Source organism: Silene latifolia, chromosome 2, assembly GCF_048544455.1.
Source record: "Silene latifolia isolate original U9 population chromosome 2, ASM4854445v1, whole genome shotgun sequence".
NCBI classification, from domain to species: domain Eukaryota; kingdom Viridiplantae; phylum Streptophyta; class Magnoliopsida; order Caryophyllales; family Caryophyllaceae; genus Silene; species Silene latifolia.
Window position 1 is genome coordinate 88,446,644 of NC_133527.1, and position 25,816 is coordinate 88,472,459.

General features: G+C 38.4%; 2 protein-coding genes across 7 annotated transcripts; one reads left to right on the top strand and one right to left on the bottom strand.

Annotated features, from left to right (window-relative positions):
• Nucleotides 1-229: 229 nt before the first annotated feature.
• LOC141642841 (uncharacterized) lies at nt 230-11,668 on the top strand. Of its 6 annotated transcripts, none has more exons than XM_074451788.1 (13): nt 230-407; nt 2,832-3,038; nt 3,991-6,763; nt 6,859-6,966; nt 7,059-7,159; nt 7,275-7,365; nt 7,449-7,559; nt 7,652-7,717; nt 8,789-8,848; nt 9,029-9,586; nt 9,973-10,092; nt 11,071-11,190; nt 11,265-11,668. In XM_074451788.1, exons 3-13 carry the CDS (start codon nt 4,013-4,015, stop codon nt 11,328-11,330), a joined length of 4,152 nt encoding a protein of 1,383 aa, XP_074307889.1. In that variant the 5' UTR covers nt 230-407; nt 2,832-3,038; nt 3,991-4,012; the 3' UTR covers nt 11,331-11,668. The 6 variants fall into 6 exon arrangements, with proteins under 6 accessions (XP_074307889.1, XP_074307891.1, XP_074307887.1 ...); XM_074451790.1 differs by lacking the exons at nt 230-407; nt 2,832-3,038 and adding exons at nt 826-2,364; nt 2,442-2,826; XM_074451786.1 differs by lacking the exons at nt 230-407; nt 2,832-3,038 and adding an exon at nt 826-2,826.
• A 3,932-nt stretch (nt 11,669-15,600) lies between these two features.
• On the bottom strand, nt 15,601-18,759 carry LOC141642840 (RNA pseudouridine synthase 1). Its single transcript, XM_074451785.1, has 2 exons — nt 18,286-18,759; nt 15,601-16,641 (listed from the first exon to the last, which is right to left on the bottom strand). Exons 1-2 carry the CDS (start codon nt 18,707-18,709, stop codon nt 15,959-15,961), a joined length of 1,107 nt encoding a protein of 368 aa, XP_074307886.1. The 5' UTR covers nt 18,710-18,759; the 3' UTR covers nt 15,601-15,958.
• Nucleotides 18,760-25,816: the final 7,057 nt, after the last annotated feature.

Sequence of the window (25,816 nt, forward strand, 5' to 3'; positions counted from 1 at the left end):
TTTCTAATAAAAATTAGCAATTTTGTATTTTATAATTGTAGCAATTTTGCATTTTATAATTGTATACCCTTTTATTTTATTTTAATTAAAACATTAAAATTATAATTTACAATTTAAGAAAAAAAACCGTGTTTTAAAAAAAATATATAATAGTTTAATGAGAAAATCTTAGTAATAAGGGAATTCGAGGTAGTAACATCGCTTTAGCGCAGGTTTATAATATTGAGATTTGAAAAAATGGTAGTAACATTTTTATCAAAAAAAATCGAGTATCTCTCGCATGCTAAGTGAGCGCTCTACCATCTGAGCTACATCCCTAGGTGTTAAAAGTAGTTTATGATAAATTATCAAAACTAGAGAGATTGAAAGTACACTATTATACTCGGTAGATTGAATTGGTAGGGTTAGCGATATTTTTTATTTTTATTTTTTTTTTTTTTTTTGACAACAATAAACTTTCATAAATAAATAAACTAGTACAAAGCGTTCATTTAAACTACAAACAAAGGGGGATTAGAGACCCCCGAACAACCTAGTATTATCGTAGAGAACGAACACGTAGTTTTAACTAAAGATGAAAGACGGATTTTCTTAAAAGGGGGATGATAACAGTTGTCGAACTCGATGTAGTGAATCTCCTTTCGCTTGGTTCTTGTAACTGTAGTGATACAGTGAGGTAAGCTACCCAAAGTAGTTGAAACGTTGATCGAAGCCATTGATCTTTTCCTCGAAGGAGTAAAAACTTGATCCTGTCGACTTGGACCTGGTCGACTTTTTCTTTGTGGGCGGCCTTTATTTCGTCGCCCGTTGTGATGCAACCCATTCGCTACCGCTGCAAAATTAAACATTATCAATGAAACATTACTAACAACAGAGAAATCAGTAGAAACCCGTGTCTTCTTAGCAACTTGGAAAAAGACATCTTCTTGAACCAATGCAACACGTTCACTCTCAGCCTGCTTGTCCTCAAAGCTGGAACAAAGGCTCTCCGACATAGGAGAGGAAATGGGAACTTCTGCTGTCCCTGAATTAATTTTCAGGGGAGTTCCCGTCTGGATGGTTTTTGAGATGAGGGGACGAACCCTCATGGTAGACATGGATCTAGGGTGGAAGAAATCTAAATTTTTTCCTTGCATTAAACTTTCATAGTCTTGAGATGAAAGATTCAGCTTATTGTGCGGCTTCTTCTTGTTAGTAAAATTAAGTTGAGTTGAATGGAAGGAGGCTGAGGAGACGGTCTGAGTTGCAGGCTCATTCTCGACCTTGGAAGACACAAAACAACTCTCGGAATCCATAGGTACTGTAGGTTCACAGACTGGAATGCTCTCGGAATCCATAGGGACCACGGGTAAACTGACCGGGATACAAGCATCAAACGAAACCGGAGACAGAAAAGGCTTCTTCCCTTTCCTCTCGATTCCAAGAGGATCAAACTCAGAAGATTCTCGTTTTCCATTGGAATTAATTGCTAAACGGTCGATTACAACTTGCAGCTCTCGGGAAATGTCCTTGTTACAAGGACTAAGTTTAAGAGCACATTCAAAGTCATCAATGGCCTTTGGAAGTAAATTCAAATGCGTAAAAGCTAATCCCCTTCTAAGATGCAAAGTGCTTTAATGTTTGAAGGATCAACCAACAAAATAAAAGAGCAATACCAGCAAACTTGCTCATAATCGGGTGTTTTCAGTTCACAAGCGGCCAAATTTAGAAAGATAGTGAGGGCAAGAGCAGTGGCAGAGGATTCATCGCAAGCGGCTGGGTTACCCATTAGCAAAAGAAATTTAAGAGCAATCTTGTAGTGAAAGAAAGCTAAAGGTATAACACCCATTTTATAAAACGTATTACCCTTATCTTTGAGGATGCCAACACTTTGAAACGACGGCTCCCCACATTCCAGAAAAGCTTCACGAAGGAGTTGATCCATCTCGGGACAATCATCCCCACGAAACATGTCCTTGAGACCGTTTAAAATTATTTGATACGCCATAACCAAACAAAGAAAGAGGAACGTAAAGACAACGAACAGAGGAGGGATTAACAGAGGAAAAGAAACTTGGAAGAAACCCACTGCCCCCACCCTATTCACCTCCACTACCAACCCCAAACATCATCTCCAAACGGATACGTAATCACCGAGAGACCAAACCGATAAGCCACCACCAGAAAACAAGGCGAAAAAAAAAGAGATCGCCAAAGGTCACACCCAAACAGAAAAAAAACATCCAATAAAAACAACTCCATCAACCAGTAAAGCAAGAGAGAAAGATAAACTAAGAGAGTAGCAAACACGCAAGCTCCAAGAGAAGGAAAGGTAATAGAGACCGGAGCAAGATGTAGATGCCGCCAAACAACCACGATATTGAGGTGAGATGATGTCAAGAACTGAGCAAATCACAAAACTATTAAAAGTCAACTGCTTGATAGATGAATCTATAAACCAGGCGGATTGAAGAAAGGCGGTCCACCAGAAATCTGTCTTGAAACCATAACAAATCGTCACTGACAAAATATAAGGAAAGAGCACACAAACTGTTGATGAAGACTGGAGACAGATGAGACCGATGGCGACTGGAGACAGATGAGACCGATGGCTTAATCGGCAAAAGAAACGATGATCAAGTATCAGGACCGCCAGAGACTGGCCAAGAAACGGCCAAATCTCTGGCGGACACGGAGGAGATCAGGGGTTGTAGGGACGGAGAGGATGAAGGCAAGAAAGGGGTTTCTTCAAGAGGAAGGGAAAAGGAAAAAGAGGCGGTTGATTAGAGAGGATTTCGTCTCTCTAGGTTTTTGTCTCTCTAGGTTTTTTAATTCGTCAACAACCGGGTTAGCGATATACTCCGTATATTGTTTGTTTGTTTAAACGGCAGTGGAGTCTTAAATCCAGAAATGGGTGTATAAATAAATACTCCATATAAAACCCTACACTTTCTTCCCCAATTATTATTATTAATAATAATAATTAATTAATCAAAGCTCTAGATCGCCATAACCTCTACTTATCTTCAGCTCTCTGTTTATCAATTACCCAGATTCAGGTTTTTTTGTTTTTGTTTTGATATATTGTTGTAGATTCTTACGTAATAATTTAATTTCTGAAACGGTGCATCAAGTGTTAATATTGTTTGATTGCATTTAGAAGCATACAGTTTTGGTGATGCAATTCTAATCTTCCCTATTTTGTGTCGCCGCCGGCCGTTGCTTGATTTGGAAAATGCCCAATTCGGCTTATTGTCTGCTCCATTGCGTTTTTGTTTACTCTAATTTTTTATCGCTTATTTTATTCGTTTCTGATTTAGTGTTCTATTGTTCTAACCGAATTGATGTTAAACCTAGGCGGATTAATCTCAGTATGTATAATGTGCGGCAAATTTAATTTGTGAATTGAAGCGGATTTGGTTAACTGTTCCAAATTTCGTGATACTGCCAACTTCTGTTCCTAATTTTGTGTTCCTTCCAATTTTAACTTTTCTGAATTCAATAAGTCAAAAAGTTCTGTTCAAGGGCGTTTTGGTTGGTAGCAGTTTTGTGTTACATAATACTTCAGCTAGTGATCTTAAGATAGGCTCCCTCGGTCCCGGTCATTTGTTTACCTTTGCTTTTGACACAAAGACCAAGGAGAGGGGAGGGGACCATATGTAGTTATTGCTATTAGATGAACAGTGGACAATAATGATCGAAAGATCAAATTACCCTATATCCACTCTGTTGAGCCAGATGTGTCATAAATATGTGATGGAGAGAGTATCTGTTTATCGAGCTGTCCTGCAAGATTGCTGTGTTGGCTAATACCATTCTTGATTTTACTAACCCTCTCCAGTTTTTTTTTTTAAAAAACAATAGTTATGCAGACTGGCCAAATATTTTGGCAGTTAGGTAGTCAGTCAGCTTTTGTAAGCTAGTCTTACATTTTTATGATTATCATCAGGTTTTGGCCAGCTTGCTTGGCCAGAAATGAGATACTGAGTGTACCGATTTTGTATTTTGCAGGGCTTGCAATTAGTTGTAATAGATGGGTAAGAAGAAGCCCACATTGCGAGAGGAGGATGCGCCACACCAGGGTGGTGGCGCTGGTAAGTCTAAGAAAAAGAATCTAGTTATAGATGATGATGAGTATTCTTTTGGGAGTGAAGTACCTGAAGAGTCCCTTGTTAAGGAAGACAAGGTAGCACCAGCTGGTGGGAAGAAGAAGGGAAAGAAGAAAAATTTCAAAGGTGGGCAAGCAAGAGAGAATAAAGATATTGATGACGATGATGATGATAAAAACCTAGATGAGAAGGTAGAAGAACTGGACATTTCAGAGAGTGTGTTTTCTGGGAAGAAAAAGTCTAAGGGTAAAAGTGGTGGGGATAACACGACTAAAAAGGTAGGTTTTGATATACTTGGATTTGAGGGTGAAGATGATGTCCAGAGTGACGAAGACGAACCCGTGATCAGCTTCACAGGAAAGAAGAAATCGTCTACAGGTTCAAAGAAGGGTGGTCAAAAAACTAGTTTTGCTTTGTTGGAAGAACAGGATGATGAACAAGATGAAGATGTTCAGAGTGAGGAGGATGAACTCATTGCACCAAACTTTGAGGGGAAAAAGAAGTCAAAGGGTTCAAAGAAGAGCAGTGGTTTATTGTCTGCATCTGCCTTTGATGCCATTGGAGATGAGGAGGGAGATGAGGCTGAAGTTGACCATAGTGTAGACAATGATGACGAGGTTGCTGTCATTGCGTTTTCTGGGAAAAAGAAAAAGTCAAAATCAAGTAAGAAAGGTTCTAGTACTGTGTTAGATGGATCGGGCTTTGATGCCCTTGACTATTTTTCTGGTGAAAAGAACCTTGGTGAGAACGAACCATATGAGGATTTTGAGTCAATTACTTTTGATGGAAAGAAAAAGCGGTCATCAAAGTCAGAGAAGAAGACTGGCAATTTTTTCAGTGCAGTGCTATTGGATGAAGAGAATGAGGACAATGAAGACGATTCCGAGCCACCGCCAGTTTCAGGATTTTCCGAGGTAGATGATGTACTCCTCACATTTACTGGGAAAAGGAAATCTTCGAAAAAGAAGGGCAGCAGTGCTTCTGCTGCGTTAGGAGATAATGTCGCAGCTGAAGTAGCTGATGTTGCAACTAGTAATATTGAAGAAAATGATATAAAGCCAGCACAAGCAACGAGTGCAGTCTCTGAAACTTCAAAGAATAAGAAGAAAAAGAAAAAGAGTGCAAGAACTGTTCAAGAAGAGGAAGATTTGGATAAGATCCTGGCAGAGCTTGGGGAAGCACCTCCAGTCTCAAAGCCAGATCCATCTCCAGCTCCCCAACTTAAAGATGAGAAAGCTGATAAGCCCTCTGAACCAATTAGCTTAGTCGAGGGTGATAAGGAGGATGAGGAGCAAGGAGTTGTGGAGTCGGCGGCTGCAAAGAAGAAAAAAAAGAAGAAGGAGAAAGAAAAGGAGAAAAAGGCAGCTGCGGAGGAGAAAAAGGAAGAAGTGAAGAATGACAAGGGCAAGGTGGCTGACAGGAAACTTTCCAAGCATGTTAAGGAAATGCAAGAGGCACTAGCTAGACGTCAGGCAGCTGAAGAAAGACAGAAAAAGGAAGAGCAGGAGAGGTTGAGGAAGGAGGAAGAGGAGAGACGCAAGCAAGAGGAGCTTGAGAGGCAAGCCGAGGAAGCCAGGCTCAGGAAGAAGGAAAGGGATAAGGAGAAGCTTCGTCAGAAAAGAGAGGCGGGAATGCTTCTCACTGCAAAGCAGAAGGAAGAACAGCGTCGGCTAGAGATAATGAGGAAACAATTCCTTTCTGCTGGAATTCCTTTGCCAACAGTCGAAGATGGTGCTCCAAGTAAACGTCCTATCTATAAGACAAAGAAATCAAAGCAACATCATGGTCAAACACCTGGCGCAAAGACCCAAACCTCAGAGGAGGAGAAAACCAAAGAAGAAGCTGCTACTGATATAGACTCCATTGAAAACGAGAAGACAGAAGAGGTGGCTCAAATGGATGTAGAGGAGGCAGCTGAAGCTGCTGATGAAACACCAGAAAATGGTGTTGCCAAAGAAGAAGATGATGACGATGAGGATTGGGATGCTAAAAGTTGGGATGATACTGACCTTGGACTTCAAACAAAGGGTGCATTTGATGATGAAGAGGCTGATACTCCAGCCCTACCAGCAGCTAAGAAAGAAAGTAAAAAGGCTATTCCTTTAGCTGCTGATGTGCCACCGCCTCCAGGTGTTACACCAATTACTGCTGCTAAGAAGGCTACGTCGCACCCAGCCAGTTGTCAGGCTTCTGAGAATAAACAGAAGCCTTCAGAGGTTGAAGCTCCTGGGAAGAACAAGGGTAATGAAGCCCATGTCAACAAGGAAACAGCTAGTTTTAAGAGTGAAAGTGTCCTTAGGTCTCCAATCTGCTGTATCATGGGGCATGTTGATACTGGTAAAACCAAACTGCTGGATTGCATTAGAGGTACAAATGTACAGGAAGGTGAAGCTGGAGGTATCACACAACAGATTGGAGCAACCTACTTCCCTGCTGCGAACATTAGGGACAGGACCAAGGAATTGAAGGCTGACGCTAAACTGAATGTCCCAGGTCTTCTTGTTATTGACACACCGGGACATGAATCCTTTACTAATTTGCGTTCACGTGGTTCCGGATTGTGTGATATTGCTATCTTGGTTGTGGATATCATGCATGGCTTAGAACCACAGACACTGGAGTCACTTAACCTTTTGAAAATGAGAAATACGGAGTTCATTGTGGCATTGAACAAGGTGTGTTGACTATTGAGTTATGGCTTGTGCATCTCTAGTTAATCTTCATTAACTATATCGTTTATTTTTTTTGGTGTTTTTTCGGTTACTTGTAGGTGGACCGACTTTATGGTTGGAAAACATGTCGCAATGCACCAATTGTAAAAGCAATGAAACAACAGACCCGGGATGTGCAGAATGAGTTTAATATGAGGCTCACCCAGGTAATTAAATTAACTCTAATCCTAGCTTATCGTGGCATATTACTGTTTGGTGATACTTTCTCGTTATTAATTGCATTTACGTTCTCTTGCAGATTATTACACAATTCAAGGAGCAAGGTCTAAATACTGAACTATACTATAAGAACAAAGAAATGGGGGAAACATTCAGCATTGTACCTACTAGTGCAATCAGGTAACCATAAGTTAATGATGGCTGATATTCCCTTGTTCCACAGAATTGTTGAGAGGTAATTTTTGAACTTTAATTGATTGTTCTTTCTTTAACTTGTGTTATGATTGACTGACAGTGGAGAAGGTATTCCTGATATGTTATTGCTATTAGTTAATTGGACACAGAAGACAATGGTTGAGAAGCTTACATTTAGCAATAAAGTTCAGGTTTGATTACTTTTCAGTTCCTTGAGTTGTCAGTAGTATTTACTTAAAATTGATGTCTCATTATTGAGGTTGTTATTTTTCAGTGCACAGTATTGGAGGTAAAGGTGGTTGAGGGCCATGGAACAACCATAGATGTTGTACTAGTAAATGGCGTGCTTCATGAAGGAGATCAGATTGTTGTCTGTGGCATGCAGGCAAGATATTGTTGTCTTTCTACCCAGCATATTAATAAAACCTATTATTAAAAAGTTGTTGGCAGAAGTTTTTATCATTTTGGTTTTTGCAGGGCCCTATCGTTACCACTATCCGAGCTCTTTTAACACCCCACCCAATGAAGGAACTCAGAGTCAAGGTAAAGTTACTTTTGAATATTAGAGGCTTTTATGCTCTGCCCAACTTGGTGAAACGCAGGTATATGAAAAAGCACTTGTTGGTATCTATTTGAGCAGTTGTATCCTGTACCATGAACCATATGCTGTTCATAGGGTACAAATGCAAACAGTAAAATTTTAAGCATTTGTCTCATATTTTGTGTATGGCCTATCCTACAGCTGGCTTGTGATTAGGTTCTGCTCTCATCTTTTGTTGCCTTGGAATTTTTCCACCGGCTGCTCTTCTTTTGCTTACTTGGGTATCTGGGAAACCTTGTTTATGTTTCTATATAGTATTGTTCATAGTGGATATCACTTGCAAAACTTGTATCTTCTTATCACATTCTTCTCTTGGGAGGTACTTCGAATACCCTGAGGTTCCACGGCATTTATTTTAAAACCTTTTCATGTCAAAGGAGATTCAGTCTAATATCGACATACCTGTAAGACGTGGTGGAACAAATGCTTATTGAAAGTTAAAACCAGGTGTATTGGAATTATAGCACCGTTGTATAAGCCAAAAGACGGAACCGATTGCGTCTACTTATACATTAATGTACTTTGAAGTTCTCTCTCACTATCATCAGAATCAACTTCAAGCACTCAAGTTTTAAAAGACTCCCATGGAACATATTCTTACTTGAAACTAGGATTATTGAGATTTAATAACATCACATGAATGACAGTCTGAGGTTAATTGATTTGATTGCTAGAGATACGTCATCCCTGAATGAAACGAGTTGTTGCACCACATAGTCATATCATGTATGACACCCCTTCTTAGGCTATTTATTTGGAGCAATATTGTCAAGTCATTATCAGTGTTTGAATTGTTCTTATTGGTTGTTCCCTAACATTTACCTCCTAGGCACTTCTGTTGCTTAGATTTTTTCTTTATATGGTGCCTTTTCTTTTTTGTTCGATAATAACAGCATATGCGTTTCAGAAAAATTTCTGCTTGGGTCTTCAACTTGCTGTTTGCCTTGTTCTTGTGGTTGTACGATTACCTTTTCTTTGTTATCTCAATTTGACTTATCATATGGTACTTTTAGGGAACATATCTCCATCATAAAGAGATTAAGGCTGCGCAGGGGATCAAGATCACTGCACAGGTATTCTCGTCAAGCTTGGAATTGCGGCACAGCTCAATTCAGTCTAACACCTATTTTCATGTTAATCTATGTCCGAATATTTTTTTCTGCTAAAGTCACTTTGAGTTTGGTTTTTTCTTTTTTAATTTAATCAACTTCTTTGTTTTCTCTTTGGCATTTTCAATTATGTTTTATTAATAGGGTCTTGAGCATGCAATTGCTGGCACTGGGCTTTATGTTGTGGGACCTGATGATGACCTTGAGAATATCACCGATTTAGCAAAGGAAGACATGGACTCTGTCATGAGCAGAATTGACAAGAGTGGTGAGGGGGTTTGTGTGCAAGCATCTACCCTGGGATCATTGGAAGCATTGCTAGAATTTTTGAAATCCCCAGCTGTGAGCATCCCTGTCAGTGCTGTAAGCATAGGCCCTGTTCATAAGAAGGATGTTATGAAGGCAGGGGTTATGCTGGAGAAGAAGAAAGAATATGCTACCATTTTGGCATTTGATGTTAAGGTCACTCCGGAGGCTCGGGAATATGCAGATGAAGTTGGTGTCAAAATCTTCATGGCTGATATCATTTATCACTTGTTTGATCAATTTAAGGCATACATTGATAATATCAAAGAGGAAAAGAAAAAAGAGGCAGCTGATGAGGCAGTATTTCCTTGCGTACTAAAGATCATGCCTAATTGTGTATTCAACAAAAAGGATCCTATTGTTTTGGGCGTGGATGTTGTTGAAGGCATTGCCAAGGTATGTTTTTATATAATTATAGTTTGTTGTTCAATTGTTTGATGGCTTGCATATATTGTGACTTCTGACTGCTATCCATGTTTATGTATTCAGAATATCCTTGCTTAAGATAAATTTGTGTGGGTTCTGTTAGGCGTTTGGCCAAAGTTAAAGTTGAGTTTAACTTAATTGATGCTAGGGGATTTCATGATTGGTCTAAATCAACTCTCGTCTTCTTCTCTGTATTAGTACTTAGTACTGTTAATATCTGTTGATGAGTGTAGATGTAAATATCGTTTATATATTAAGTCATTATATGTGGACAAATATGGTTTCTTCACTTATAGGCTTATAGCAGGGCTTATCTTCTTGATGCTGACTGATATTGACTATCGATTATCTTTCAGGTGGGCACCCCCATTTGCATTCCTTCGCAAGAGTTTATAGATATTGGCCGGATAGCATCGATAGAAAACAATCACAAACCAGTTGATATTGCAAAGAAAGGCCAGAAAGTAGCCATTAAGGTATGTTTTGGTCTATTTTTTGTTTCATTTTATAAAGGAGATTTTGTTTTGTCATTGCTGCTATCTTTATTATAGAATGCGTGTTGCTGTACATATTTTTGCATGTTGGTACTTGTTACACAACGAAATTGACATAATTATATTGGGTGAAAAACACAGACCTTATTTGGAGGAAGTAGTAACAATCGTTGAAATGTTTTAATCGCAATTTATCTATGATGATATATTTATACTTGTAATCAGTTTGCACGTGCAATTTTATTCTCCAATGGAGTCAAAGATTCACTGTATTTGTGACGTGGTCGAGTTTGGGTTTTTATGTTAATGGAGGCAACAAGGCTACTGATTTCTTTCGGGATGGAAAAAGGAGGGTTAATTCGAACCTCTACTGTAGTCAGCAGCTGAATCTTCACCGCTAAAGAAACACTTCCTTGGCGAGTTCACTTAATATGTAGTTTATGTACTCCGTAAGTGGTAAACTTACAGGTGTATCTTAGGCGTGAAATACTGCTTATTTTGGTTTGGTTGTGTTATTTCCGTTCCTTACATCAGCAGCTGAATCTTCACGGGTAAAGAAACACTTTCTTGGTCAGTTCACTTAGGGGTTGTTTGGGTGGGGGTCTAAAAGAAAGGGAAAGGGAATCAAAGTTAATGATTCTCTTTGTTAGTGTTTGTTTGAGACAAGCAAAGGGAGTGGGATTCCCTCTCGTACGGCCTTACCCCCGAACTCCTCTAACTCCTCACCCCTCACCCCCCAAGGGAATGGGATTCCCTTTCCTCTTTAACTCACTTATAGGTGTATCTTAGGCGGGAAATACTGCTTATTTTGGTTTACTTGTGTTATTTCGGTTCCCACTTCTGCTTTTGAATTATTGTGAACTTTTTATGAAAAAGTACGGACTCCCACCATGTCTTATATAGACAGAAGTTTTGTTGATGACCCGAAGAGAATTAATTACCCTCCCATGTGTTCTGCAGATTCTTGGTAGTAATCCAGAAGAACAGCAAAAGATGTTTGGGAGGCATTTTGATATGGATGATGAGCTTGTTAGCCACATCTCGAGGAAATCGATTGATACGCTTAAAGCTAATTACCGGGTGAGTTAATTTACCATATTTAATATCCCACTATCGTTATTGTTTATGTGCTAATTGCAACGAATATGTAACAGGATGATCTGTCTATTGAGGAATGGAAGTTGGTTGTAAAATTAAAGACAGTCTTCAAAATACAATGAGCAGATTTATACTGGAAGCACATGGAAGACAAACCTTTTCTTTTGCATTTACCTCGAGTGTTACTCCGGTATTTTCTTGTAGGCAATAGAGAAACACTGAAAGGGATGGTATCTTCTTGGCTGTCCCTCGTCTTCTTTTTTTTTGTTGGATAGGAATGTATAACCCTTGGTGCCAGCTCAGTTATCGTTTTCTGACATCTGGCGGTGTATAATCGTGGCTCATACACAAGAGCTTGGGGATGTTTTAAGGAGAAGATAGATGTTGGGTCTTGTTCTCGGTTGTATTGATATTCTCTGAATGTATTTGCCTGTGCTACTGTCTTGTGGTCTTGTTTGTTTACTGACTGGGTTTTTCAAATTACCCACAGAAACATGTTACAATTTTGAGGCAATCTGCCGATGTAATCTTTTTACAAGGAAAACCTTAAATGAGAAAATAAGAAAGATAAAGGAAATAACATTCTCAATGATAAAATGGGAATGAATTTTGGTGATCAATGGGTGCATGTAATGTTATGTTATACATGTATGCGTTATTCTTTCAGCCATTAATGTTCTGTGCCCCCTGACTAACAAAGAGTGTGCTTGATACAAAATAATCGTGAAAGGAGGCGCCTGGCCATAAACACCATAGGGAGCCATCTTAGGATGCAACCAACAATACATAGACCAGGCATAAACTCATCCCGTCATTATTTCTATAAGATATTATTATATGGAACAAATAGAGCAAAATACAAGATTTAAGCAGCATGGATGAACTGTTGCAGACCACCGTATCCAACCAGACCAAACACAACTATCAACCTAACTCAGACCTACCCAAACCTACATCTAACAGAAAATAAGGGGTCGTTTGGTTCACTACTTAAGAATGGAATGGATTGTAATGAGAAACCATAGGAGTATGGGGTTCCAATTCCATACCTTCCAAAACATGTTTGGTTCATTAGAAAAATAAACATGAAGGAATGGAGTTTGAATCCATGGGAGGAGGTGGGTATGGGATTCCAAGGGGTTGGGGTGGAATGAGAATCCATCAGAATTCTAACTTCATTTCAAAACACCCCAACCAAACACTAGAATGACTAGAATCCATTCCATTCCATTCCAAACCTCCCAACCAAACACCCCCTAAAACCATCCCAACTCTGACCCGTTTCAACCAAAGACAACAGTCCACCCACCAAACCATTCAAGACCATCAAAAGGCCACCTCCAAAACCCAAACGAAAACCCAACATCACAAACAACCCCGGCTAAGACACCAAGACACATGAAAACACCATACAACACCATAAATTGACCCGATAAGTGGGGGAAGGGGCAAGGGGAAGGGGAACACCATATCAACCAAAAACACAACACCATATGAAACACCACAACTCGAAAAAGATGGTTTATACCCACCCCAAGAACCTGATAGGGGCGCGACTCGCGAGGGAGAGGGGGAGGGGAATACCATATCGGTCCAACGAACAACACCACATAAAACACCATGACTTGAAAAGGATGGGTTATACCCATCAAAGTACAAACTGAAAGAAAAGCCGTACCAGGGGGTGGGGGAAGGGGCGAGGGGTGGGGGAACACACCCCCGAGTTGCATGCAGGCTGTCAAGGGGTGACTGAAGCAAATCGATCACTCTGAAGGTAGACGGAAACACCAAAGACAGCAAGTGATTGGAGGGAGGTAGAACAAAAGACAACAAAATGTGGTCAAAATTGGATATGAAAAAATATCGCCGAATATGAGATCGCTCGCCGGAGATGGGCTTAAGGATGGACCCATCTCCAGCGAATGGGTAGAAGAAGAAGGGTGACAGTGGGTGGACGGAGGAGGCGGCGGCTCAAGTAAAGTTAGGGTTTTTGTTAGGTTTTTGGGTTTTCTAGAGAGAAGGCAGAGAATTTTTCTAGAGAGATGAATTTGCTTAATACAAAGTCGGCACTTCACAGCTCTCATGTCAATCACCTGGAAAAGGATGTATGCAAAAGTTTTGCACCTTTTGCGTTCGACTGACTCTGATAAACTATACTCCCTCCCATCCAGACCAAAGGTAATATGGACCCACTTTTTTCCTTATAAAAAGTGGATCCATGTTATCTTTTGTCTGGATGAGAGGTAGTATATAATATGAATACATAACTCCTTATGATATTAAGAGAGGGCGAGGGGGAGGGGAATACCATATCGGTCCAACGAACAACACCACATATAACACCATGACTTGAAAAGGATGGGTTATACCCATCAAAGGACAAACTGAAAGAAAAGCCATACCAGGGGGTGGGGGAAGGGGCGGGGGGTGGGGGAACACACCCCCGAGTTGCATGCAGGCTGTCAAGGGGTGACTGAAGCAAATCGATCAGTCTGAAGGTAGACGGAAACACCAAAGACAGCAAGTGATTGGAGGGAGGTAGAACAAAAGACAACAAAATGTGGTCAAAATTGGATATGAAAAAATATCGCCGAAGATGAGATCGCTCGCTAGAGATGGGCTTAAGGATGGACCCATCTCCAGCGAATGGGTAGAAGAAGATGGGTGACAGTGGGTGGACGGAGGAGGCGGCGGCTCAAGTAAAGTTAGGGTTTTTGTTTAGTTTTTGGGTTTTCTAGAGAGAAGGCAGAGAATTTTTCTAGAGAGATGAATTTGCTTAATACAAAGTCGGCACTTCACAGCTCTCATGTCAATCACCTGGAAAAGGATGTATGCAAAAGTTTTGCACGTTTTGCGTTCGACTGACTCTGATAAACTATACTCCCTCCCATCCAGACCAAAGGTAATATGGACCCACTTTTTTCCTTATAAAAAGTGGATCCATGTTATCTTTTGTCTGGATGAGAGGTAGTATATAATATGAATACATAACTCCTTATGATATTAAGAGGGGGCGAGGGGGAGGGGAATACCATATCGGTCCAACGAACAACACCACATATAACACCATGACTTGAAAAGGATGGGTTATACCCATCAAAGGACTGAAAGAAAGCCATACTAGGGGGTGGGGGAACACACCCCCGAGTTGCATGGAGGCTGTCAAGGGGTGACTGAAGCAAATCGATCAGTCTGAAGGTAGACGGAAACACCAAAGACAGCAAGTGATTGGAGGGAGGTAGAACAAAAGACAACAAAATGTGGTCAAAATTGGATATGAAAAAATATTGCCGAAGATGAGATCGCTCGCCGGAGATGGGCCCAACTCCAGCGAATGGGTAGAAGAAGAAGGGTGACAGTGGGTGGACGGAGGAGGCGGCGGCTCAAGTAAAGTTAGGGTTTTTGTTTAGTTTTTGGGTTTTCTAGAGAGAAGGCAGAGAATTTTTCTGGAGAGATGAATTTGCTTAATACAAAGTTGGCACTTCATAGCTCTTATGTCAATCACCTGGAAAAGGATGTATGCAAAAGTTTTGCACCTTTTGCGTTCGACTGACTCTGATAAGCTATACTCCCTCCCATTCAGACCAAAGGTAATATGGACCCACTATTTTCCTTATAAAAAGTGGATCCATGTTATCTTTGGTCTGGATGGGAGGTAGTATATAATATGAATACATAACTCTCTATGATATTAAAAGGGGGCGAGGGGGTGGGGAATACCATATCGGTCCAACGAACAGCACCACATATAACACCATGACTTGAAAAGGATGGGTTATACCCATCAAAGGACAAACTGAAAGAAAAGCCATACCAGGGGTGGGGGAAGGGGCGAGGGGTAGGGGTGGGGGAACACACCCCCGAGTTGCATGCAGGCTGTCAAGGGGTGACTGAAGCAAATCAATCAGTTTGAAGGTAGACGGAAACACCAAAGACAGCAAGTGATTGAAAGGAGGCAGAACAAAAGACAACAAAATGTGGTCAAAATTGGATATGAAAAAATATCGCCGAAGATGAGATCATCGTCGGAGATGGGCCTAAGGATGGACCCATCTCCGGCGAATGGGTAGAAGAAGAAGGGTGACAGGGTGGACGGAGGAGGCGGCGGGTCAAGTAAAGTTAGGGTTTTTGTTTAGTTTTTGGGTTTTCTAGAGAGAAGGCAGAGAATTTTTCTAGAGAGATGAATTTGCTTAATACAAAGTTGGCACTTCACAACTCTCGTGTCAATCACCTGGAAAAGGATGTATGCAAAAGTTTTGCACCTCTTGCGTTCGACTAACTCTGATAAACTATACTCCCTCCCATCCAGACCAAAGGTAATATGGACCCACTTTTTTCCTTATAAAAAGTGGATCCATGTTATCTTTGGTCTGGATGGGAGGTAGTATATAATATGAATACATAACTCCTTATGATATTAAAAGGGTGAATTCAAATATGGAGCTACACCAAAAGTAGGCACAAAGAAACAACTACATTCGCCTTATGTTTCTCTGTATATATTGGTCATAATAATCTACAGCCCCCCTCAACATTCGGTGCCCAGTTTACAACATTCGGTACCCAGCAGTATGTATGCAATCTTTTCCATGGAATTTTAAATCTTTGCCACGGCACAGCATCGTGATCGAGTCATCAGGTTTCGATATTAAAGGAGACCACATGTTGAGGCACTATCAGTCACATTTATGTTGCAGAGACCAAACATATTAGGCTGTAAGCCTGTAACGACCAATTGTAGAATCAAGTCTCAGACCAAATTTGAATGAAAAGAGAATGAGACTGCTTGAGCAGCCCATAAAGGCAATGGTGCTTGAAATTTTAGCGGAACACCAGTAATAGGATGTTCAAACGACAAACTCTCTGCATGAAGTGTATGGCCACCACAAGGCTCCCCTTTCCACTCATTCACACCCTCATACTTGACATCTCCTTTTATAGGCATTCCAAGGTACTGACAATGCAACCGGATTTGATGAGTCCTACCACTCCTTGGAAAAGCTCGCACCACAATCTCATCTCTATGCTTAACCTCTATCGAAGATTTTTCTTCAACTATAACAACATTTTCTTCATTATTTTTACCTTCACATGTCATTTCTAAAGGAATTTCCCCATTTATCGATATTACCTCAAATAGAGTTTCCATGTCTCTGACAGAAGATCCCCCGGGGAGGGTTCGACCCACATCTGATGAAGAATATACTCGCCAAGCTCCATATTTAGATCTACCATGCCCAGATTTTAACCTGACTTTAGACCATTTTGGAGCAATCCCTACACAAAGAGCTATATAAGTTTTCTGGACTTTGTGATCAGTAAATGCCTTGACAAGCTTGCCAGCTGCTTTGTGTAGTTTGGTTATGACCATCACCCCACTTGTATCACGATCCAATCTGTTAGCAAGGTGGAACTCCAGAGGTTCCGTTGAATCTAAAAGAACAGAACACAGCACATAAGCTGATATGTTGCACTCTTGTAGGCTTCTATAGGGTTCTTGACTATACTAGACCTAACAAAAAAAAAAAAAAAAAGACTATACTAACAGAAATGACAGTAACTAAGAGATACAATATTGCAGGCCAATTACAGTCAAATAAACCTTGCAGTTTCACAAGATTTACAAACTTTGACTCAGAAAATTAGCTCAGCTCAGCTCACTGAACTGAACGCAAATCTTTTTATTGTGCAGAAGTATACACTCTATAAACCTTGCAGTTTCACAAGATTTACAAACTTTGACTCGGAAAATTAGCTCAGCTCACTGAATTGAACGCACATCTTTTTATTGTGCAGAAGTATACACTCTATAAACCTTGCAGTTTCACAAGATTTACAAACTTTGACTCGTAAAATTAACTCAGCTCACTAAACTGAACGCACATCTTTTTATTGTGCAGAAGTATACACTCTATAAACCTTGTAGTTTCACAAGATTTACAAACTTTGACTGTCACTGAACTGTGATTTACAAACTTTGACTCTCACTGAACTGAACGCACATCTTTTTATTGTGATTTGTAAAGTAGGAGTCATAAGATGCAATTCTTGACGCTAAACTGGAAAAAACCTCTTTGTGTTTAAGAGGCAAGGCTACGGAAGTTCCATTTGCCCTGCCATTTGTGGGAGCCTTTCGGTTAATATTGTTGTTGACTCAGAAATTTGGTTTATCAATCCATACACTTAGCAAGCATTAATTCATTCTACTGGTAACTGATTTGTTGCTTAAATGACGGAGAAAATGACAGTACTTGCTCAAAACCTATGAGTTACAAGGACGAGGCCATAGCACCACCAGTACTTCTATGGAGACCGGTCTCTTAGAATGTTTGAATATTTCTCTTGTTGGGTTCATAGGTCGAATTATTCAGCCATTAGTATCAAGCTAACCCTTTTCATGTTTACAAAATTTCATATGCACAATATCAATTAAAGATAGCTAGAAGTAGCATTCTCCAGTCACCTAAATGAAGTGTATTGGTAATGGATGGATTTCAATAAGCAACTGGTCATTTTCCCTAACTCATCCAATTAGTCGCTTAGCACTTGGGCAGCTACACTTGATATTAAAGATGATGGTCATGATACATTTGTTTGCTATAAACAGGACTATCTAAATAAAACTAGTGACTGTAAGATGTATCATTACCTGTAACTTATTCCAACATACTCTATATCAAACAAGCCACAAAGATACTTCAACAACAAACAAGTCGCGTACTCATGTGACATGTCTAACATCTACTCCCTCTGTCCCGGTCATTTGTTGTCCTTTTCCATTTTGGGGTGTCACAGTCATTTGTTGTCCTTTCTATTTTAAGAATGAACTTGATGAGCAATTTGATCATTCTCATTCAATTTGTTCCACTTGTCATTTAGTTATTGGCCTTTTCTTCATTCCTTGGTCGTTGTGCCAAAACGAAAGGACAACAATTGACCGGGACGGAGTAATACTCGGGACATTGGTTATTGGTATGACACACTTGATTTCGTCACAACTGTGAAACAAAGAAAGTAATACAAGAAAAAAAATTGAAACTTTGATACTGTTGAAACACAAATAATGAAAAAACTAACCAAAGGGTTGTTGTTGTTGTTGTTGTTGTTGAATAAGGGCAGGTGCAGAAGACAAGAGAGTCTCACAGTAAACACCACTCGGTTTGTTAACAACAAACAACCATTGATCTTCAAAGATGACATCATCCTTAGAAAGAAGAAAAAGACTGGAGTTTGAAGATGCAGACATGGCTCTACTGAGCTCAATATCCTTTGAAATTGCGGGTAATGGTGGGGATAATGGAATCGGGTAATCCCACATTGATGGCTCATTTTCGGTATTTACTTGTTGTTTCATTGAATTTGAATGTTTAGAGTTTGACATTGATGAGTTGGGTGATTTTGATTGATGAGAGCCAAACAAGGTCAAGGGTTTTTGAGGACGACGACAAGGACGAGTTGCGGAGAACAGCCGCGGTTCTATCAAAGAAGCCAACTCTTTCATCTTTCGCTTAAATTCCTTTCATGTCGGTTGTCTACAATACTATACCTAACTAACACAAAGTATAAATTTGAAGAATCCCCTTACTACTCAAAAAATAAAAATTCTCAATAATTTTCCTCTAAAACAAAACAAGATTTATAATTTTATTAAATTATTATTAGCTTTTAATTAAGATTAATCTTTAATCATTATAATTTTTTTTAACTAAATTATACTCCGTATTTTAATTAAAATAAAACAAAACTGGTATAAATCTAAAATTCTTATACGAAAAACCGATAAATTGATATTATTAGTTTCTATAAAAAAACTTACCACCTATTAATTCGTATATAAAAAGTATGAACTGATATTATTAATTTTGTGACAAAAATAAATCTTTAAAATTATTTGAGAAAGTTTGTAAATTGATCATTTGTTTGATGGTAAAAAATTTCATTAAAAGACACATTTCATGACTTTACTCAAATTTTTTTTTATTAGTCTTTCATTTTAATTTTTTTCCTCATATTAAAATATGAAAAATTAATAATATGTCAATTTTAAATCTATAAATAGTACATTATAAATTAAAAGATCTACAAATATCGTGCATGCGGAATTGATACTAGTTTATTTAGCATTTAGTAAGTTGGATTGGATATGAAACCGGGGATGTAGTAAATTACACAAATAGTATCCTACAACCAGTTGTATAATAGCATTGTACAACCGCCTCAAAGTTGTTGAGCTCTTACACAAAGTTGTTGAGCTATTTTATAAGTTATTGAGCTATTTTACTAAGGTATTGAGCTTAATAATTATTCTATTAAGCTCAATAACTTTGTACCATAGCTCGATAATTTTGTTAATAGAGCTCGGCAACTTTATAATATAGCTCAACTACATTAAATATGTTGTATATACAACCAGTTGTATAATACATTAACTGAGTAACACTACTACAGATACAGGCTATAACAACGGTCAAAAACCGTTGTTATATAAAAAAGCGGACGTTGTTAAAGCGTCCGTTGTAGAAGGTTTTAACAACGGTTGGTTTACTTAAGGAAATCGTTGTTAAAACTATTAACCACGGTTTTATGTATAAAAACCCGTTGTGGAAAGTGTGACACAATTTTGGGGGGAAAGTTATAACAACGGGTTTTAATATACAAAACCGTTGTTATAACTAAAGACAACGGGTTGTTATAAAATAACCGTTGTTGTTTGTTCTTAAAAAATAAAAAAAAATTAAATTAAATATTACTAGATGAATGCATAATTACGGCCTGTTAGAATTCCGATGCATGCATTATTACTGACATCACTGTACATATGAACGGATAATATGGAATGAGAAGGGTTAGTAATAGGATTTGAAGCAGCATTATTGAGAGATATGATGATGATTATGGCACAACTTCCTAACATATATATTAATTAAAAAGCAATTAACTCAACCCACACATTGCTTAGTATAAATACATTGCATATCTCAACTAACATTTCCATTATCTCATATATTCATCTCCAAACTCTAATCATTAAAACAAACTCTACTTAATCTTTCAAATCAAACTCAAAAAACTCTAACAAAATGAATGATTTCATCCTAAAGACTCTTACCATGATCGAGAACAACAACAACCTCATCCGCCTGGTTCCTCCATATTGAGGAAAGTTTCAGGAGCTACCTTGCGGATGCTCGATCCGCACCGAAGCACGCCAAAGAAGATGGCTTGACGGAGCGGCGACGATTGCGCTATATGACGATATAGCAACTGCTGAACGGAACCTCCAAATAGCCAAGGAGGAGAGGATGGATACGATAGAGCACAATAAGATCCTCCATGAAAATATAAGAATTGCATTTTTACATATGTAATTTTTTTTTAATTTATGTATTTATAAATATATATATATATATATATATATATTAATTATGTTTATCTTACTTCTTCATCTTGCTTCTTCATTGTTTTAGTAACTAATTATGCGAACAATACTTAAACAAATAACATAATGGTCGATAAAAACACATATATGCAAAAGAAATAAATAGTAAAAGAAAATAATGACGATGAAACTAACGAAAGGACGGCGAGATTTACCTGATAAATACCGAACGTAATAGACGATGAAATCACAGTGACGGCGAGAAGATAAAGCGACGATGAGAAAGAGAGAAATAGAGAAAGAGAGTGTGTATGTGTTTTGTGTTTGTTTGTCTGCTGTGTTTGTGTTTGTGTATTAAGGGTTGTGTTTTGTGGGCTCGCAATGCAGACTTGTTTGTGTGGTTTATAGTATGGAAGGTATTGACAACGGTTATTAAACAACAACCGTTGTGAAATATGTTTTAACAACGGTTGTAAAAAACACCCGTTGTCAAATATGTTTTAACAACGGGTTTCAAAAGTAACCGTTGTGATTACTTTTCACTAACTTTGCGCCAATTTTGCGCCAAATTATTAACAACGGTTCCGCATGTGTGACCCGTTGTTAAAAATAATAACAACGGTTTTTATAACCATACCCGTTGTAATTGATTTTAGTAAAATTCGCGCCATACATTCTACAACGTCTATTGTGATTTTCGTGAATAATCGTTGTTAAAGGGGCGTTGTAGTTGCCTAAATTTGTAGTAGTGTAAATTACCTCCATAACTCATGTAATATGTGCAAATTAACCCCTTAAGTTTCTTTTGTAACAAATTATCCCCATAAGTTCTAAAAAATGTGCAATTAAGTACAAATCAAGTTTTTTACCTTTTTATTAACTAAAACTTATTAATTTCTATGATAAAAACCATTTTAAATATATCAACTAGAAATTAAATACAATATTTACATATTTAGCGAGAAATGTCAACCAAATTTAATATAAACAACAATTTGGTCATGTAATTTTACTAAAAATTCTCATAATATGAATATTTTTTCATCAAAAAAAATAAAAAAATATATGAACATGCTTTCTAATAATTAGGAATTTTAGGATTAATATTTGATCAATAATTTTGATTTTCAATAATAAAAAAATAATTACTTTAGTACATTTTATTCTTAAAAGTGAGATATGTGGTTAGTTGCACATTAAGAGAAACTTATGGGGCATATTTGCTATATTTATAAGTTAAGGGGTTTAGTCGCACATATTATCAAATTTATGGGGGTGATTTACTATATTTCCTGATACGAAACTATTTAACGTTATAGTACTTAGGGTTTTTTTGATAACTAGTACTCCCTTCAACCCACAAAAAAGGTAACATGGGGAATTTGAGCGAATTTAAGAATAGAGGGGAAAAGTAAGGGTAAAGAGAGGGAAAATAGGTAGGTCATATAATTGTGGATTGGTAGGTGGACCATTTAATGACATTTGGTGTAAATATCAAATGGGCATAAGGATAACTTGGTAATGTTATAGGTTAAATAAGAAATGTTGACTTTGATTTGGATCGTCCGTTTATAGTAAGTGTTACTGTAACACCCCGACGCATTTCTCTCTTTAGCCTAGAATATTATAGTAAGGACAACTTGGTAATGTTATAGTCACTATAATATAACCACGAACCTCCAATTTGTGTTTGAGAAAACTAGAATATCCCTATTTTAACAATCTCCTCAATCATACTTTCACTTTACCCAAACATTTCTCTCTTTAACCTATTTTTTACCTTTACTCATCAATTGTTCTTTTAAACCAAATTACTTCAAATTAAATTGGGCAATCAGAAATTCCTCCCATTTTTAAACTTTTTTTTCCCAAATTTAATTCCTGATTAGGTTTTGTATTTAGGTTTTGTTCTTTTGGACTGAAACAAGCTAAATATAATTGAATAGAGTTGAGTTGAATTAAACTAAATTGAATGGAGGTGAGCTAAAGTGAATGGAGCTGGAGTAAGGGTTAATTTTGTGAAGAGATGAGTTGAACATGTAACACCACGATTTATCCAGGAGCCTTTAGCAAGACATTCCAAGATAAATAAGACTGTTACCATCTCGGTGTCCCGAGTAGGGGTGTTAGTGAGACAAGACAGCTCGCGAGCTACTCGAGATCGACTCGGTCAAAGCTCGGTCAAAGATCGGCTCGTGTGAGCTCGACTCGGGCTCGGCTCGAGAGCTTAATGAGTCAAGCCAAGCAAAGGTTGGCTCGACTCAAAAATCTCGCAAGCGGCTCGAACGTGTGTGATTACATAAGATATTGCTCATATTTTATAAAAATATTTGATTATATTTTTGTATCACACATATCAAATGTCTCGCTGATTTGCCAAATATTTTTACATATAACCTTCGAGCCTTGTTATTGAAAATATCGAAAGAAAAAAAATAAAAAAATAACAGTTTTATATAGGCTCGATTTGGGCTTGAGTTTGGCTCGAGCTCGCGTTAAAGCTCGCAAGCTTTATAACGAGCACATTTTTTTAAAAATTGGGTAAGCTCGAGATCGGCTCGAGCTCGGGTTTTGGTTCTTGAGCACAACCCGAGCAAGGCCAAGCTCGGACTCGGCTCGGCTCGGCTCGTTAACACCTCTAGTCCCGTGGCAGTGAATAACAAATGTAACAAATCCAAAGTACTTTATTGAAATATAACTTTAAATGATTTTATTACAATTGAACTGAAAATTTAATTTAATATAAATTACAAACTTGCAACGGAAATGATAAAGTCTTAAACGCAGAGTAAACAAAGTCTGAACTAAGTGAGCTAGACGTCTAAGTTCATCCATGCTCTCACACCCAAGCTCCTTTGCCCAGTTAATCAAGTACCTGTTATTATCTACTTCCATGACGGAAACAGTAAATTAAAGGACACATGAACACACACAAGTCAACCTATTATGATCTTAAAATAAATAAACGGAACAATATGCAAATGTAAACAAGATAATTAGATGGAAATATATGTCAAAGCACACAGCCTAAACAACTGTCACACCGCCACGGTCTGAAAACCATGAATACACAAGTAGTCCGTTGCCAAGGCTCACAGCCCAAGCTCAACCACACCATGTAGGCTTGCCACGCCGTGTCCAGGGCCAACTCCGAACACCATGCCATGCCTGTCCTATCCAAACCAAGGTCCACGGCTCTTCAACATCCCCGTGCCTGACCTATCCAAATCACAATCTATCTAGTACCAGTGCCAATACAATGATATGTAACAACATAAATGCCAATATACAATACGATAAACTACAAATCCAATATACGATCATGTCATTGAGATAATATCACCAATGGAATAAACAACAACCAACATAAAGTCACGGCCACAAAGGCCTCACACTATACCTACACGGCTAAAGGCCAACTTCACAAGCTCAATAACAAATCCCGGCACATAAGATATAACAATGCTATTAACAACCAATTACATTATGTAAGCACATAAGAAAACCCCGCAAGTAAGTGCAGTGCTGAGTAGCTAGCCTACTTGATTAGCAATTCCAATAAAATTTAGCAGCGAAGTCCAATTAGTAGTATTCCTCAATAAATCCGTCACCTAAATAAATAGTAATAACAATTACTAATTATTCTAATTCGTAAAACAATTCAACTAATTACAACAATAAATGATTTAATATAATTAAAACACATTGTTGTTGTTGTTGTTGTTGTTGTTGTTGTTGTTGTTGTTGTTGTTGTTGTTGTTGTTGTTGTTGTTGTTGTTGTTGTTGTTGTTGTTGTTGTTGTTGTTGTTGTTGTTGTTGTTGTTGTTGTTGTTGTTGTTGTTGTTGTTGTTGTTGTTGTTGTTATTATTATTATTATTTATTATTATTACTACTATTAGTATTATTTATATGTATATATATATACATATATCATAAGATAAAGTTTAACGGAAATAAAATGAACTAAATAAGTTTAGTAATTATGTGGACACAGCCACCCGCGCCGCGCGCACCCTCGCGTTGGTTTCGAGGCGGCGGTACTGCTCCCACGGAACTCCGGCGCGAGGGCCGAGGCACGTCATGGGCCGTTACCGATTTGAAAAGCATTGAAATCAGTGAAAGGTTTGACAAGCCTGCATTTGGGGAGTCGTCACCAATTTTTATGGAAAATTAGAACCGTTCGAATACTTTATGCCATGTCAAGACACAAAGTAGTGATATGAACACTAAGAAATTCGTTACCCTTAGCATTCTATGTCTAGAATGACTCTCGTGATGCCAATGAAGACGGATGTTCACAGAGATCTTGAGTAAGGGGTGCAGCAGAAGCTGTTAACCAGGCCACTGATCTTTTAGAGGGAGGCCAGGGAGAACCTCGCCTTGGCCTTACTTTGACAGGCACATGCCAGGTCACAGCAGCCCCAGCAGGCCTCATTCAGGCTAACAACAATCACAACAACAATGCTCAGACCACCCTAGCTGTGAGTCCATTTTCTCCAGGTCACAAGTGCATGTTCCAGGCCAACCACCAGCTACCACCTTGGCCAGATGAATATTCATTCAACTAAGTTTAAATCAATCCTAGGGAGCTAGGCTTAATTCCCAATGCATTTCACAGAAAAATCAAACTAAAGAGCAAGTTGTTGGAAGGGTAAATTGGCTAAAGTAAAATTGCCATTTTTGGCCAAACAAGGGAAAAACTCTTAGCAAAGTACTCTTGGCTTGTTTCAGCATTCCTCAGATATCACCTTGAGCAACAGATGGTGCCTGAATCAAGACCATTTGACCTTCAAACACCCAGCCAAAGAAATGCAGTCGATGAGCAACCTGTCACTATCATGCCTGCAACACTTTTGTTTCTTGCTCAGTTTGCTTTAATTATTTTTGTATCTGTTGTAATATATTTCTATTGTTCTTGTTTGCTTCCTAAAACAAATCCTGGCCCTTAGATGGAGGTATCTAGGGTTTTATTTGTACTGAACTTCACCAGGAGAGGCCTATATAAGGACCCTTCCTCAATCTGTTTTACTCAGACTTGATTAATGAAAAAACCTTGAGATTTCTCTCAAATTTGCAAATCTTATTAACTTTGCTGAGTCTTAGTTGTAATTCAGACTTATTAGCTTCTTGTGCTTGCTTAGAAGGTGATTAAGGATCTGTGGTGTTATTAAGAACAAGGTCTGTGCTTGCTTGATCTGTTCTGAGTTGCGTTGTCTGTCTGTCTGTCTT

Coding starts and splice junctions, on each gene's coding strand:
- LOC141642841 (XM_074451788.1), top strand. CDS start 4,013: ATGGGTAAGAAGAAGCCCACATTGCGAGAGGAGGATGCGCCACACCAG. Junction 7,366..7,448: donor CATTTAGCAATAAAGTTCAG/GTTTGATTACTT, acceptor GTTATTTTTCAG/TGCACAGTATTGGAGGTAAA. Junction 9,587..9,972: donor TTGTTGAAGGCATTGCCAAG/GTATGTTTTTAT, acceptor ATTATCTTTCAG/GTGGGCACCCCCATTTGCAT.
- LOC141642840 (XM_074451785.1), bottom strand. CDS start 18,709: ATGAAAGAGTTGGCTTCTTTGATAGAACCGCGGCTGTTCTCCGCAACT. Junction 16,642..18,285: donor ACAACAACAACAACCCTTTG/GTTAGTTTTTTC, acceptor CTGTTCTTTTAG/ATTCAACGGAACCTCTGGAG.